At 45.8% G+C, this 12,225-nt stretch overlaps 2 protein-coding genes across 4 annotated transcripts in view; one reads left to right on the top strand and one right to left on the bottom strand.

Moving 5' to 3' along the window:
• l(2)dtl (WD40 domain-containing protein denticleless) overlaps positions 1-1,494 on the bottom strand; it is a 46,383-nt gene extending 44,889 nt beyond the window's left edge. For all 3 annotated transcript variants that reach the window (XR_008613155.2, XM_055072554.2, XM_050181972.3), the window contains exons 1-3: positions 1,303-1,494; positions 819-907; positions 197-236 (exon numbers count right to left, since the gene is read on the bottom strand). Coding sequence is in view for 2 of the 3 variants with exons in the window: in XM_055072554.2 (XP_054928529.1) it covers positions 197-236; positions 819-907; positions 1,303-1,357 (184 nt within the window). In the remaining variant the exon portion in view is untranslated. The remainder of the gene's footprint in view (positions 1-196; positions 237-818; positions 908-1,302) is intronic.
• A 191-nt stretch (positions 1,495-1,685) lies between these two features.
• The window catches only part of CCT4 (chaperonin containing TCP1 subunit 4), a 52,178-nt gene continuing 41,638 nt past the window's right edge, over positions 1,686-12,225 (top strand). Inside the window, exons 1-4 of the mRNA XM_050181200.3 lie at positions 1,686-1,897; positions 6,508-6,560; positions 9,449-9,538; positions 10,402-10,510. Of these exons, the coding sequence (XP_050037157.1) occupies positions 1,783-1,897; positions 6,508-6,560; positions 9,449-9,538; positions 10,402-10,510 (367 nt within the window). The 5' untranslated portion in view covers positions 1,686-1,782. The remainder of the gene's footprint in view (positions 1,898-6,507; positions 6,561-9,448; positions 9,539-10,401; positions 10,511-12,225) is intronic.

Below are 12,225 nucleotides of genomic sequence, written 5' to 3'. Positions count from 1 at the left end.
GTGCTGCCGAGACTAGCACACTGAAATCCACTTTATCCACTGCTTGCACGTTTCGCTTATTGTCTGTTCTGTACCTCCCTCGACAAGGTAATTTCCAGGCCTCTTTATCACCAAACACTTCTTAATTGCTCTTCCGTTTTGGAATTCAGCAGTCCAATCATTATAGAAACAAACAAGCTCAAAGTGAGGGTCATACCTGAAAAGTTGGTGCAGGCAAGTGGGGAAGCTTCTTCACCCTGCGAAGAACCGACACAAGGTCTCACACAAGCACTCCGACAGTACACACAAAGCATATTCCCTTACAGAGGCTTTATGTAAAGTTTGCTTTTCTCAAAATGCAAAGGAGCAAATTGCCGAGCTTATACAACCTGACTGTTCGCAGTCTTAAACACGGCAAACAATATTCTTCTTGCAAAAAAGAAAAAAAAATAAGGTTCGGAAGCTCATAAGGTAATGGGCGGCGGTAACGCAAGTTCGGAGTGACCATCGCATAGACGACGCAAATAAAATTGCGGCCATACAAGTGCTCTGGTAGATCGGGCGCGAAATTACGAACATAACCAATCTGCGTAAAACAGCTACAGTTGCGTCTGCTTGAGTGTTCAATATGCTCAGCACAAAAGTACCTAAATGAACAAATTTTGCAAGGTGCCCGAGCCTCTCGCAATGACGCCGAGATAAGGCGTGGAGCGCGAACATCGATCAAGGCCTACAGTTTGGGCGCGCATTTACTTAAAAGGCACTGTCGGCAATTGCAAAATATGGAACAGGAGGGAAGAGCTTGAGAATACTTCCCAAAACGAATAGAAGTCACTTACTTCGTTTCGGATGATGTATTCGTTTGCAGCCCGGCTGTGGAGATTCTTGAGGACGGAATAGGTCAGCGCGCACGCCCGCCCGTCGTTCACTGAAATTAGGGTTGAACACAATAGAAAAACAACACAGACTCAAACCAGCAACATTATTCGTTGGCTCTGCGCATTGCATACACTACAGCTAAAGCTCTGTAACGAATCAAATGTTGCAGAAGACGCGAGGCGATTGTTTAGTTTGGAGCGGCGATGGTGATGCAAATTAACGCAGTTCGCGCCCATTAAAAAACAAAGAAATCGCATAAATACAGCGACGTCGAGGCCTTTACAAATTTAACGCAACCCCATTAGAAGAGCGTAAGCTTTGATTTGAAGTTTTCGCAGTACGCATCCGACGGTTACGTAAGGTGCCGTAAACGGCCGCTATTAAATGGCCAGACATGTCGGATCGCGCCCAAGCGTTTCGATAACAAGCGCGGCTTCAACTTACCAGACACACGAAAGTGCTCGTTCACCCGAAGCAGGTTTAGCATGCTGGGACCCATCGTCGTCCCTCCTGACAGTTACGACTCAGAGTGAAACTTTTAAGGAACAAATTTTGACTCGCATCAAACTTCACACTTCTTAAACGGCCGTTCGGGTACCGACCGACTTTTCGCGCAAAAAACAATTCAGGCGGGCTTTCGGCAGTTGACGGTCACGTGTACACGTACGTACGCACCTGTGGCGCATTTATTGCATTATAAATAAATTATAAAATACGTGCTGCATAACGGTATTGCTTACAATAATATAATATTTTTATACGTTTATGTTTATTAATTATTTTTTTTAATTAAACGCATTATTTGTTCTGCCGGGCGGTTATAATGCGGGATAGCTTGCCGAAGCTTTGTGTAAGTTGCGGGCGTGTGACCGGTGACCATTTCTAGTGGTTTCCATTGATACGATTTAATTTAATTAAAGCACGATGAAAGCGCCGATGCCGGTTGCATCCTCGACGGGCGGTACTGGTGACAGGGCGAGCTATAAGGACAAGGATAAGCCGTCGCAAGTACGCCACAGCAACATCACCGCTGCCAAAGGTATTTGTGTGGGCACACGTGCCTTAGGCCTACACTCGGTGCCTCATCGCTGACACATGCGAACTCGGGGTGCAGTTTCGAGTTTCTTTAAGGCGAACTAGTGCTCCGGGAAGCCCAGGCGAGCACCCTTGGCGGTGAAGCGAAATAAAACAAACTTTGGAACTTGTACGATTTAGTTTTGCTTTGGTCCTTCGCTTTGCATTGGCATCGAACTGGACAGGCTCTCCGGCGTTGCCCATATAAGGTAAAAAAAAAAAAAAAAGCAGGTCTTCGGTTTTCATGTTATTCTGACAGTTATCCGTGAACTGCGTGTCGCAGGAGGAGGAGTTTAATGCACTGTGTATTCATTTGCCCGTGAACTGTTCTGGTTTCTAGTGAGCGAGCTCCCACAGCGAGTCGCCTTTGTGGTGCACCAATATTCACTGAGGTCACACAGGCATTTTCTATTGCAATCAAGTTTCCTGTCACCGGGGTACTAGATACAAAGGTGCCCTTTCGAGTAACTCAGTGAAAGCGGAAGTTTTTTGAAGAATAAAGTTAGCAGCAGTGGCTAATGTAATCTCGATAACTAAACATGTTCTATATCGAATGAATGACCAAAATCAGGCGTACTGAGATTACCGATGATACGTGTACTGAGCGCATGTGTAAAGCTCCGCACGGGCCGACCTAAGCAGGTTTTGTTTTAACATTTTCGGCCGTTGTCATAGCAAGCTACAGCTACTGAACAACGTGAGGCGGAGCAACGCCTCGCTTCGACAAAATAGTTTCCAGTGCAGTTTGTTGGGTTAGCACTTAGTTTGCAAATGTCAAATTTAGGAGCACTGGCTTGAAAGTTGCATTCTTCAGGTGCACAGCTTGGCAGCCACCACGCCCGTGTGATGACACTTTGCCCAACGCCTTAGGACACATCTGAGTCTCGGCGATGACTTGAGCTGCAAGTGTTCTGACGTGCGTGGTGGCACTCGCTGGGCGATGGTGCACTTGATCCAGCGAGATGAAATACGAGCCATTGTAGAGCTACTAAGTTGGGAAGACAGAGATCAGGAATGATGTGTGCGATAACTCTAGGTACGCTGCACTTCTTTCTGAGGCAAGGGCAGGCTGCTGAAGTATGCGTAATTATAAGAGGAGGCATACTCAAGAAGATGAGGCTGTGCGTGGCATGCAAGAAATTGTGCGGAGACAATGGCGCACATCGTGTTTATATTTTGGGGTACACGTGTGACAGAAGGGGATAAAGATGTCAGTCTGCAAATGGCAAATCAATTCTGCGGCAGCCCGCAAGGTCAGGTGAAGGCATGTTCATAAAAGGAAAAATTCTCATCAGCTTGACTGAAGCGCAAAGCTGCAGAGGAAGGCCACACCGCCCCCACGCCCCCCTCCCAAAAAAAAGCTTCGCAGTTGAAAAAAATTTTGTCCTGGTGTGGGATTTTAATCCGGGATCAGCTCGTTTCAAGGCTGGGCACTCTGTCTGGGCTAACCAGAAGGCTAGCCGATTGCAGTGTGAGGGTGAATGGACAACTCGAAGCACAAATGTTGGTCTCCACAAAGCTCTAGTGTTTAAAGAGCCAGATGCTTATGGAAGATTTGTGATGCAAAAGTAGAGAAGAAAAAGAGACTGAGTGAAGAATAAAAATAATGAAGTTCACAGGATGGCATAATCGAGTGTATATGTGAAAATTTGGAGAATAACAAGTATAGGAACATTAAAGATGCATATAGTTGCGTATGAACTTAGAGAGATACTGGTGAGGGGGAAAAATTGTACAGAAACCATCGACAGTTGTCAATGTAAACGAATTGCTGAATGATTCTAGAAAGGTACTTGTTTTATAAAAGGAATGATTTGCTTGGCAACACATATCTAATACCCCAGTCACACGATCATGCCAAAGGTCCTTTGAAGTTAAGGAGCATTGAACTTTCAAAGGCACATTAGTTCAAGGGAAATGTGTCGTGCTACACGGTCTCCAGGTAGTCTCCGTTGAAGCTTCTAACAGAAACCGCAACGTATCCTTAGCGCTGCCATCGCCTCGATAGTAATAAAAAATATGGCTCAAGGGCGTCTTATAATAAGTTTGTCACATTTTTTCAGCAATATTTATTTTTCCTAATACATAGAAACATCAAAACAAGATGTACGCGTAGTAAAGGCATTACTTTACGAAATACTGATGTATTTATAGTAATGATGGCCACCATGTGTACCGCTCCGTACACCGCATGTTCGCGTCGATTATTCGTTGTTGCCCTTGCTTCAGCTGTTTTGTTTCATTCCTTGTGGCTAGGCAGCAGTAGGTACGCGTAAACGCGGTAATATAAAGAACTACGAAACAAAAGTGACGAGGGAAGAAGACGCGCAGAAAAAAGCCGAGGAGACTGGGATGCCTAGCAGCCACTAACCAAAGACCCAATTCGCACATGGCACCAGTGTTGTGTCGATGCTGCTGCTGACGACAGGCCGTGCCGGCGCTGCTGTACCGGCACATTCATGATGGAGATTGCGGGTGTCCCGAACGTGTTTAGTACATTAGTAATAGTATACAGTACTTATAAGCTTGTTCTGAGGAGGTAAAAATTTAACTTCCATATTTTTAGAGATTATTTTTTCTGATGTCGGACGCCCACTAGGCTCGAGAGTATTCCCTTGAGGTTTCAAAGGACGAATGCGCACTCCTTTGAGTCAAAGCTCCCTTCCAGTAGGGCTCCTTTGATGTGCCTGTGTGACAGTGCGCATTCTCCCTTGAAGTAAAGGATCTTTGGTTCAAATGACTTTGAAAGTGCCCGTGTGACTGGGGTATAAGTGAGGATATCTAAGCCTAAATTAGTTGCGTGATTCCGTAGAGAACAGGGTCATTAGCGAGCACATTTGCAGCAGTAGTATAGGTGGACAGAACTTGTGCCTGCAAGAGCTGCAATACTTGGCGTTTGGCGATGAACACACCTCTTATTTCGGTTGCATGGGAGCACATGCATTTTGCATCAGCGGTGGAAGTCGACCACGAAAACAGGCGAAAGAACCAAAGAAGGCGATTTGCTTTTAACGAGCTGCACTGTATCGGTGAACTAAGACCTTGTAATATCTAAGAGGGCCTGTGCCTCAGGGAGAAAAGGTTTGGTAGGCCAGAAAAAGACACAAACAAAACACTGGTTGTAACACCTCCTTTGATGGCTGCATGGATTTTGAGGCTTCTGCTTTGCTCAGTATAATTTTTTATCAGTAAAATAACTGCCGTCTCATTGCAGAAGAGCCGAAGAACGAACTTGGCAAGTTTTGACAATAAAAGGAAGCAAGCTTCATATCTCTGACACCACAGACATACTGGCACTGGGATTTTAATGTGAAATCTAACAAAAAAAAAATTCAAATTCTTTGGCTTTCATATTACCTTCTAGTAATCAACTTCCTACCATTAAATTGATGAAAATGGAATCCTGACAGGATATTTCATCAGTCCTAATTCAACATTTCTAGTTAGTGTTCCTCTAAATTGCCACCACCATGTGCCACCAGATTCCAGCAGTATGCTGGAATCTGGTGGCACATGCCAGCACCCCGATTCAAAGGGCAATTCACTCGTAATCACCATCAGAAGGCCGTATTTTAACACAGGAGCCTATCTGCCAGAGCACTGAAGTGGACTGGGCCTGTTCAGCAGTCCCTTGCATTTGACAGGCCGGTGGCATTGAGAATTTGGATATGCCTAGTGTGGCCAAACATCGCAATTTGAAGTAAATGTCCCATTACCCAACCTTGCCTAGTCGGGATGGCCAAATGTCCCAACTTTGCTTTTATTTTTCCTACTGGATGACAATACACCAGATACTACTTTCTGTAGTGCCTGACAGCTTGTTTGCACTTTTTTGTGTGTGTTCTGTTGCATTGTCATAAAGGCAGTTTTGTTTTTTGCGATGGCTGTAGTTCTGTGTGGGCCCTAGCCATTCACAGTACCTTCATATATATTGGTAGCTATGTTAGCCAGGCAACTGCATTGCACATTTCTTGTAAGTTGTAACACAACAGACATAAACAAAAAATTCAAATTCGTTGCACATATAGACTGGTGGCTTGTGCCCCCCCCCCCCCCCCCCTCACCACCCTGACTTCTCCCAAGTTGGCAACCTTAGTCACACTGCCACTTCTGTAAAGGATACTGTACAGTGTGGTTAGCACCTGATAAGGCATTGCCCATGGGGCAAAATGCCTTCCTTTCTTTATTTTATAATCCTGTGTTTGTGTACCAGTGCTCTAGCATAGCTTGTCCTGTTCAACAGATTGGAACTCTCTCTGGTGTGCGTAATTACTATAGTGTCTGTGTAATTACTGGAGCAGTAACATTTCCAATGCTGTGGTAGTTGGTAGAGTGGGCTAGAATTGAGTGAAGTGTTGAGAAGGCATTTGAATGTAGGTCTTGCTCAGCATCTTATCCATCAAGTTATGAGCCGCGAAGTGCAGTGTTCTTGGCAAGCAATACTTGTTGCAAGTTTGAGTTGGTAGTAATGTTTCATTCTCTACCGGGTGCTGTGGGGCTGTGAGATGATGAAACCTCTGAGCATAATTTGGGTCATTTCCTCTGATTCTGGCGAACACTGCTTTACATTTCCAGCTGTTGCTGATGCTATACGCACAAGTTTGGGACCACGGGGCATGGACAAAATGGTTAGTGCTGGTCTTATTTTCAACAGATTTAGAGCTAATAATGGTGGAAGTCGACTAATATGCATTGTTTTGTATGTGTGTGAGAACAGTAGATTGTTAGCATCTTTAGTATATCATGGATCATCTATTGGCCATGTTAGACATTTCTCTGTGACAGCAAGAACACAGGCCTATGCTATGCCCTTGCAAAAAATTAAAATTGTGGAGAGCAAAAAATGCTTTGCACGAATCTATGTCAGTCTGAATAACTGGTACACCAAAGACAGTGACATTGTGTCATGAAATCCTCAGGCGCTTTAGAAGTCCAATGAGTCTCGTTTGCGACTGCCTGAAATATACCCAGAATTAGCAAATGCTTCACAAGCTTAGTACTTCTATACTTTCCATTACTGTACAGACTCGTCTAAGGGCCGCACTTTTTCTTTGTTCACAATTTTGACTAACTGCGCCCCTTACATGGGACCAGACCTTTTGGTCAAAATGGCGCTGGCATAGCCAGCAACTTTTGCAGACCCCGGATGTACCATTGCATCAGAGGTCATTGCACAGCTCTCGCCATCTGGTAGCTGCATGCAGAGGCATGCAGCATGCGAAAATTCGCCAATGCGCATGTGCGGCATCGGGGCACTGAATGTGTTTGCTTCTCTGTCGGAACTTTTTTTTTTTACCCAAATTTTGAGCTGCCAAGTTCGAGGTGTGGTCTTTGCATGAACCTATACAGTATATCTGGTGCATGTTCCTGCATGCGTTGATAGCACCTCACTCTGCATTGCTATGGCCTGGTAGGGTTGCAGTGCTGACTGTTCTTGGGGATTGCTCATCAATGATAACGGCTGCCTCGGGGTTCCAACACAGGGCGGTTTGTTGGCTGCTCTTTGATTGACATTTTATGTCGACCTCGCAGTCGTTGGCTTTCGTAGCCACCACACGGATACCATTCTGCAGTCGCTCTTGAAGGGGCCCTGAACCAGTTTTTATCGAAGTGAAAATAGGCTATTTGAGAAATACTTCGCCATAAAAAGTACCTCAATGCGTTCAGCGGAAGCAGAGTTATTGGCATTCAGACGTGGCCTCTGTTGTGCTCCCGTTCCTTTCTCAATGCCTTGGACTGCAAAGGCTATGGCACAGTGGGGCATACCCGCAACGCTCCGCCTTGTAAATGTCACAGTGGCGAGCAGTTCGAATTTAATTTTCGATGTTAATGTAAATGTTCTTACTTCCGCCTCTGACACACTTAAACATAAGCCATATGCGGTTGTCCTCAGCGAGCCGCAGTGCGCTTAGCCAGTGGGCTCGTGGCAGCACCCCTGCGGCGGCCGTGGTATCTACGCCATGTAGCCAACTACAGCTTGATGTCAGCTATTGGCCTGTAGCAGCTGCCTAAGGGAATGACGAAATAGTGCGTCTAGAAGAGAGTGAGGACAGGGCTTTCTGTTGAAAAGAGAGCGTTTGAGAAAAAGGTGACTTCTTGATTCACTTGCGAGCTTCACACACTGCGTACGAAAGCAAAACTTGACTGAGATGCTCATAGCAGGGTATGCTATCCACTGGCTATGTTATTTCACCAAGCCCGAGGGGTGGTTCAGGACCCCTTTAACAGCTCTCCTTTGAAATTTTGCTGAATCTTGTTGTTCTACTTGAAATAAAGGTAATTGTTAGGCCTGTAGAAACTTGCCTGCAGTGGAGCCTGTAATTCTTCGAGGGAACCAATACCAGTAATGAATTTTGTTTTCTTTTTTAAGTGGGTACCATTATGCATGGAAAGTGATGGGACTCCTAGGAAGCATGAAAGAAAGCAGGCACATTTCAAAAGGGTTGCAGAGCCACTTTCAAGGGCCCCTCATCAGGTCTGGCCATTCTGAGCTGAGAAGCGCAGGGTATACAATGCGTGCTAACAATCATGTCTGCTAAGTATTACGTCCATATGCGCCGTGGAAAGAGCTTAAATTTCTAACCGAACTTCGTTCGCCCTACTCGTGGGCGCCGTGCTCCCAGCCGGATAGTCGACATGTAATACACAAGTGTGCCTACGTACATGGCAGTGTTGTGACATTGCTCATAGTGACACGCGACTTTTAAGAATTATTCAAGGCAACATCGGTTGCTTGTTTAATCTGTTACTTCAATACGTGTGTTAAGGTTTAGAGAAATAATAAACATACAAGCCGAATGTCTGTGTGTTGGTGTTTTACTTCATATATTATCAAGAGAGATTTACTTCCATTTCATGTGCTTGTTCTCACGTCACGCACGCAGAGAATGGGACTATCATTTTCTACTGTGTTCCAGCACCACGATCATGCTTATTCATCCTCCCACGCCTGCCTCATTGCTCACTATTGTGGCATTTATCAGGTGTTCTCGTGCAGAGCGTTCAAAATTGTCTGCTGTGTGAAATGAGACAAACGCAGCAGCTTGCGCGTGATACCGTCACCAGAAGTGCACCAATCGGCAAAACCCCGAGAGAGAGAGGGAAAAAAAGGCGGGGCTCGTGCCGCATTCGTCATGCGATCAGGCGGCTCTGGTATGAGAACACAGAGAAGGAATTTCACTTGCGCAGTAGACAGGGCAAGTGGAGAGAGTACGTAAGTGGTGACGCTCGCCTCCTGAAATCATGGGTTCGTGCCACTTCAAATATTTCGGTCTCTGCTATTAATAAACTAATCGGAAAAATTGTGATAGAACGCTCCTTGGAGGGCACATAAAACAAGGTCCAACGTATGACCAGAATTTGCTGTGTGGTCTGGTGAGGGGTCCTTTAAGGCTGATGTGGCGACGTTCTGTCAATGGTGCTTCGTGGGTCCCGAGAGCTGTGGGAGAGGCATGTGTCCTGCACTGCTTACTAGACAGGGGACTTTAGTGATGCTTTTGGTTGCCTCTCTTTCCAGATCCAGGCAGCCAACGGGGATGTCACCATCACGAATGATGGTGCCACCATCCTGAAGCAGATGCAGGTGCTTCACCCAGCTGCTAAGATGGTATGGCTGCGCTGTCCTTTTGTTTTTCCGTGCGTGCTGAGTCTATGTTCTGCACTAATGAAATGGAGGCCCTTGCTGGTCGAGTGTGTGCGGTGGTGATCTTTGGCTCCTGGCCATCTTGATGCAAGTGCACAGCTTGTGTGAAAAGTTTATGCCATAGGGATCTGAGACAGTGTTGAATTTCCGAGCAGTTTGTGACTGCAGGCGCCAAAGCCATACAACACCTTGTTGCATAAGCCACTGCAGGTTGAAAGCCAAATACCAGGCTGCAGAAATATGTTCAGTGTGTTCTCAGATATTGTGGTCGGGTCTCTTCAAGAACATAACTTGAAGGTAACAATTTTATAGAAAATAAGTGCTTGATGTCCCGAGTTAGGCCTCATCATCAACCTATTTTAAGTCCACTGCAGGACGAAGGCCACTCCCTCCGATCTCCAATTATTCCTGTGCTGCACCAACCGACTTCTCTGTAATAGTCAAAAAGTATTATTGCCGAGACGTCCACCTCAAAACAGAGCTATAAGCATTTTCCAAAGTACATTTCGGTGTTTTCTTTAACAGTGGGCTGTACTATGCCTGCAGCTTTGTTTCCCAGCGATAAAAATGCCAGTGCTTAACAGAGCTGAAGCCATTCCTCATGCTGAACTTCACACCACACTGGAACCTCTGGAAGTTAATGTGCAGTGGGATGGTGCTGGTGAGGCCTGAATCGGTGGTGCAGTTCCCGCGGCAATGAATGAGCAAAGTTTGGTTTTTGTACAATGTTTGTGGTTGCATAGGACTTATGCAAGTGCAAAAGTGCCTTTACCTGCTAGCCCCCCACACGGGTGACCTTCGCTTTTGTGTCGTACCTGTGCACGCAGCTGGTGGAGCTCTCCAAAGCACAGGATGTGGAGGCTGGTGATGGCACCACCACGGTCGTGGTCATCGCAGGCAGTCTGCTGGACGCTGCAGCCAAGCTGCTTCTCAAGGGTCAGTTCAGTTTAGCTTGCCCATATTTTTTTTTCCATGGGCCATGTCATGTTGAATCGCCAGCCAATTGTTCACACGCCGTGAATCGTATATGCTCGGTTGTTCAGACATGACTTGAATCATGACAGATAAGTTCGTTTGGTGTGTGGAAGTCTCGGCATGCGCTGCTGCTCGTTGCGCAAAGCTCATTCCTTTAGACTCCCAATGTTGTCTTCGTGGTGGTTGTCTTAGAAGTTAGCTGGCCGAAGTGTAGCATTTCATTAATCACCTCACATGCTGTTCTTGACTGATAGCCTGGGCCGCATATCATTTGCTCCTTGGTTTACAGCGAGTGCAAGCCAACCCCTTATAATATGTGGTATTGAATCTTGGGTTATGTGTGCACAGCTGTGAGCAGTACTACAGAACAAACGAAGTTCTCTGTACTATGTGCTGGGATTAAGATGAGATGTTCTCAGCTGGGCCAGTTGCTGGGCTCTCCAGTGGCCTCATGTTTCAGAATGTGAATGTGCACAGTGGCAAAAAATTCTGGGTGTTTGTCAACTGGTGCATCACCTGCGAGTAAGTTAACTACAAATTGCAGTGCTCACAAACATTTGCCACATTATCAAGCACCCTGACATGGGAGCATTGAAGCAGTTTGGAAGTGATTTGGTGGCAGAACTTGTGTCCTAGCCACTATATGTGCCGGGGAAGTGCTTCACATGAACATTTGTGCCCTTGCTTGCTTCTGTGCACCATACCTTATGAAAACTTTGAGGAGGTGTCCGTGAACAGCTAATCGCATTGCAAAAGCGGCTTAGCATAGCTTGTCTGAAACAGTGTGCTGTAGTTTGTAAGTCTCGCCAGGGCATCTCTCTGCCGTTCTGCCATGCGCATGATGAATCCTTTCATTCAAGCCTTAGGACACATCTGAGGGCTCAATGATCTGCACTGCAATGGTTCTGATGTGTGGCAAGGACGAGAAGCACTTATGAGCAAAAGGCTCATTGCAGGCGCAGCACAAGCTGGCAGCTAACAACCACTGTAAGATGTTTAGCCTCACATTTAATGTAATTTGCAGGCTGTGTCATTCGAAAAGGTTGAGTGACACCCGAGGAATGCGCATGCAAGAGCATGCGTTCCACCGAACTCGCGTCACTTATGTGAAGATTGTTTGCATAAGCCCTTTAGCGAAAGAAGCATGCCAGCTGCAGGGTTCTCCTCTCTCCCCCATTTCTGGTCAAATGGTACAATATACGACCGTTCCGTCATTTTGAATTGTAAATTGACTAATGTTGCGTTTTGGACGCAATAATGAAACTTAACATGGATTAGTCTTACAGTTGCTGTCAAAATGCATGCCAAATGCATCCAAGCAAATTCAAATCAGCGTCGGCCAATAGGAGCGCATTGTTGCGTCCTTGAGGCAGCAGTAACGAATTGCAACACAATTTTTTTTTTTCATTTCTCCCTGGCTTCTTTTGCTTTATTTGTTGCACGGTGAAATACGGCACTGTGGCTATTTGAAGGTCACATCTCTCCTCTTTACGACTGTCCCAAAGTGGCAGCGATGTGTCAAGGAAAGTCGCGTGCTGATGGCCAAATTTCTGCTTTTTTTGTCAACAGCACACTAAGAAAGTGCGATTTTCTCAGCTTCTACATCACTTTTCTTTTTTCATATTTTTCCCACCTGTTAAGGGGTGGACGCGGCCCTTGAAAACCGAAAAATCACA

Source organism: Dermacentor andersoni, chromosome 7, assembly GCF_023375885.2.
Source record: "Dermacentor andersoni chromosome 7, qqDerAnde1_hic_scaffold, whole genome shotgun sequence".
NCBI classification, from domain to species: domain Eukaryota; kingdom Metazoa; phylum Arthropoda; class Arachnida; order Ixodida; family Ixodidae; genus Dermacentor; species Dermacentor andersoni.
This window is presented reverse-complemented; position numbering and strand designations above follow the sequence as displayed.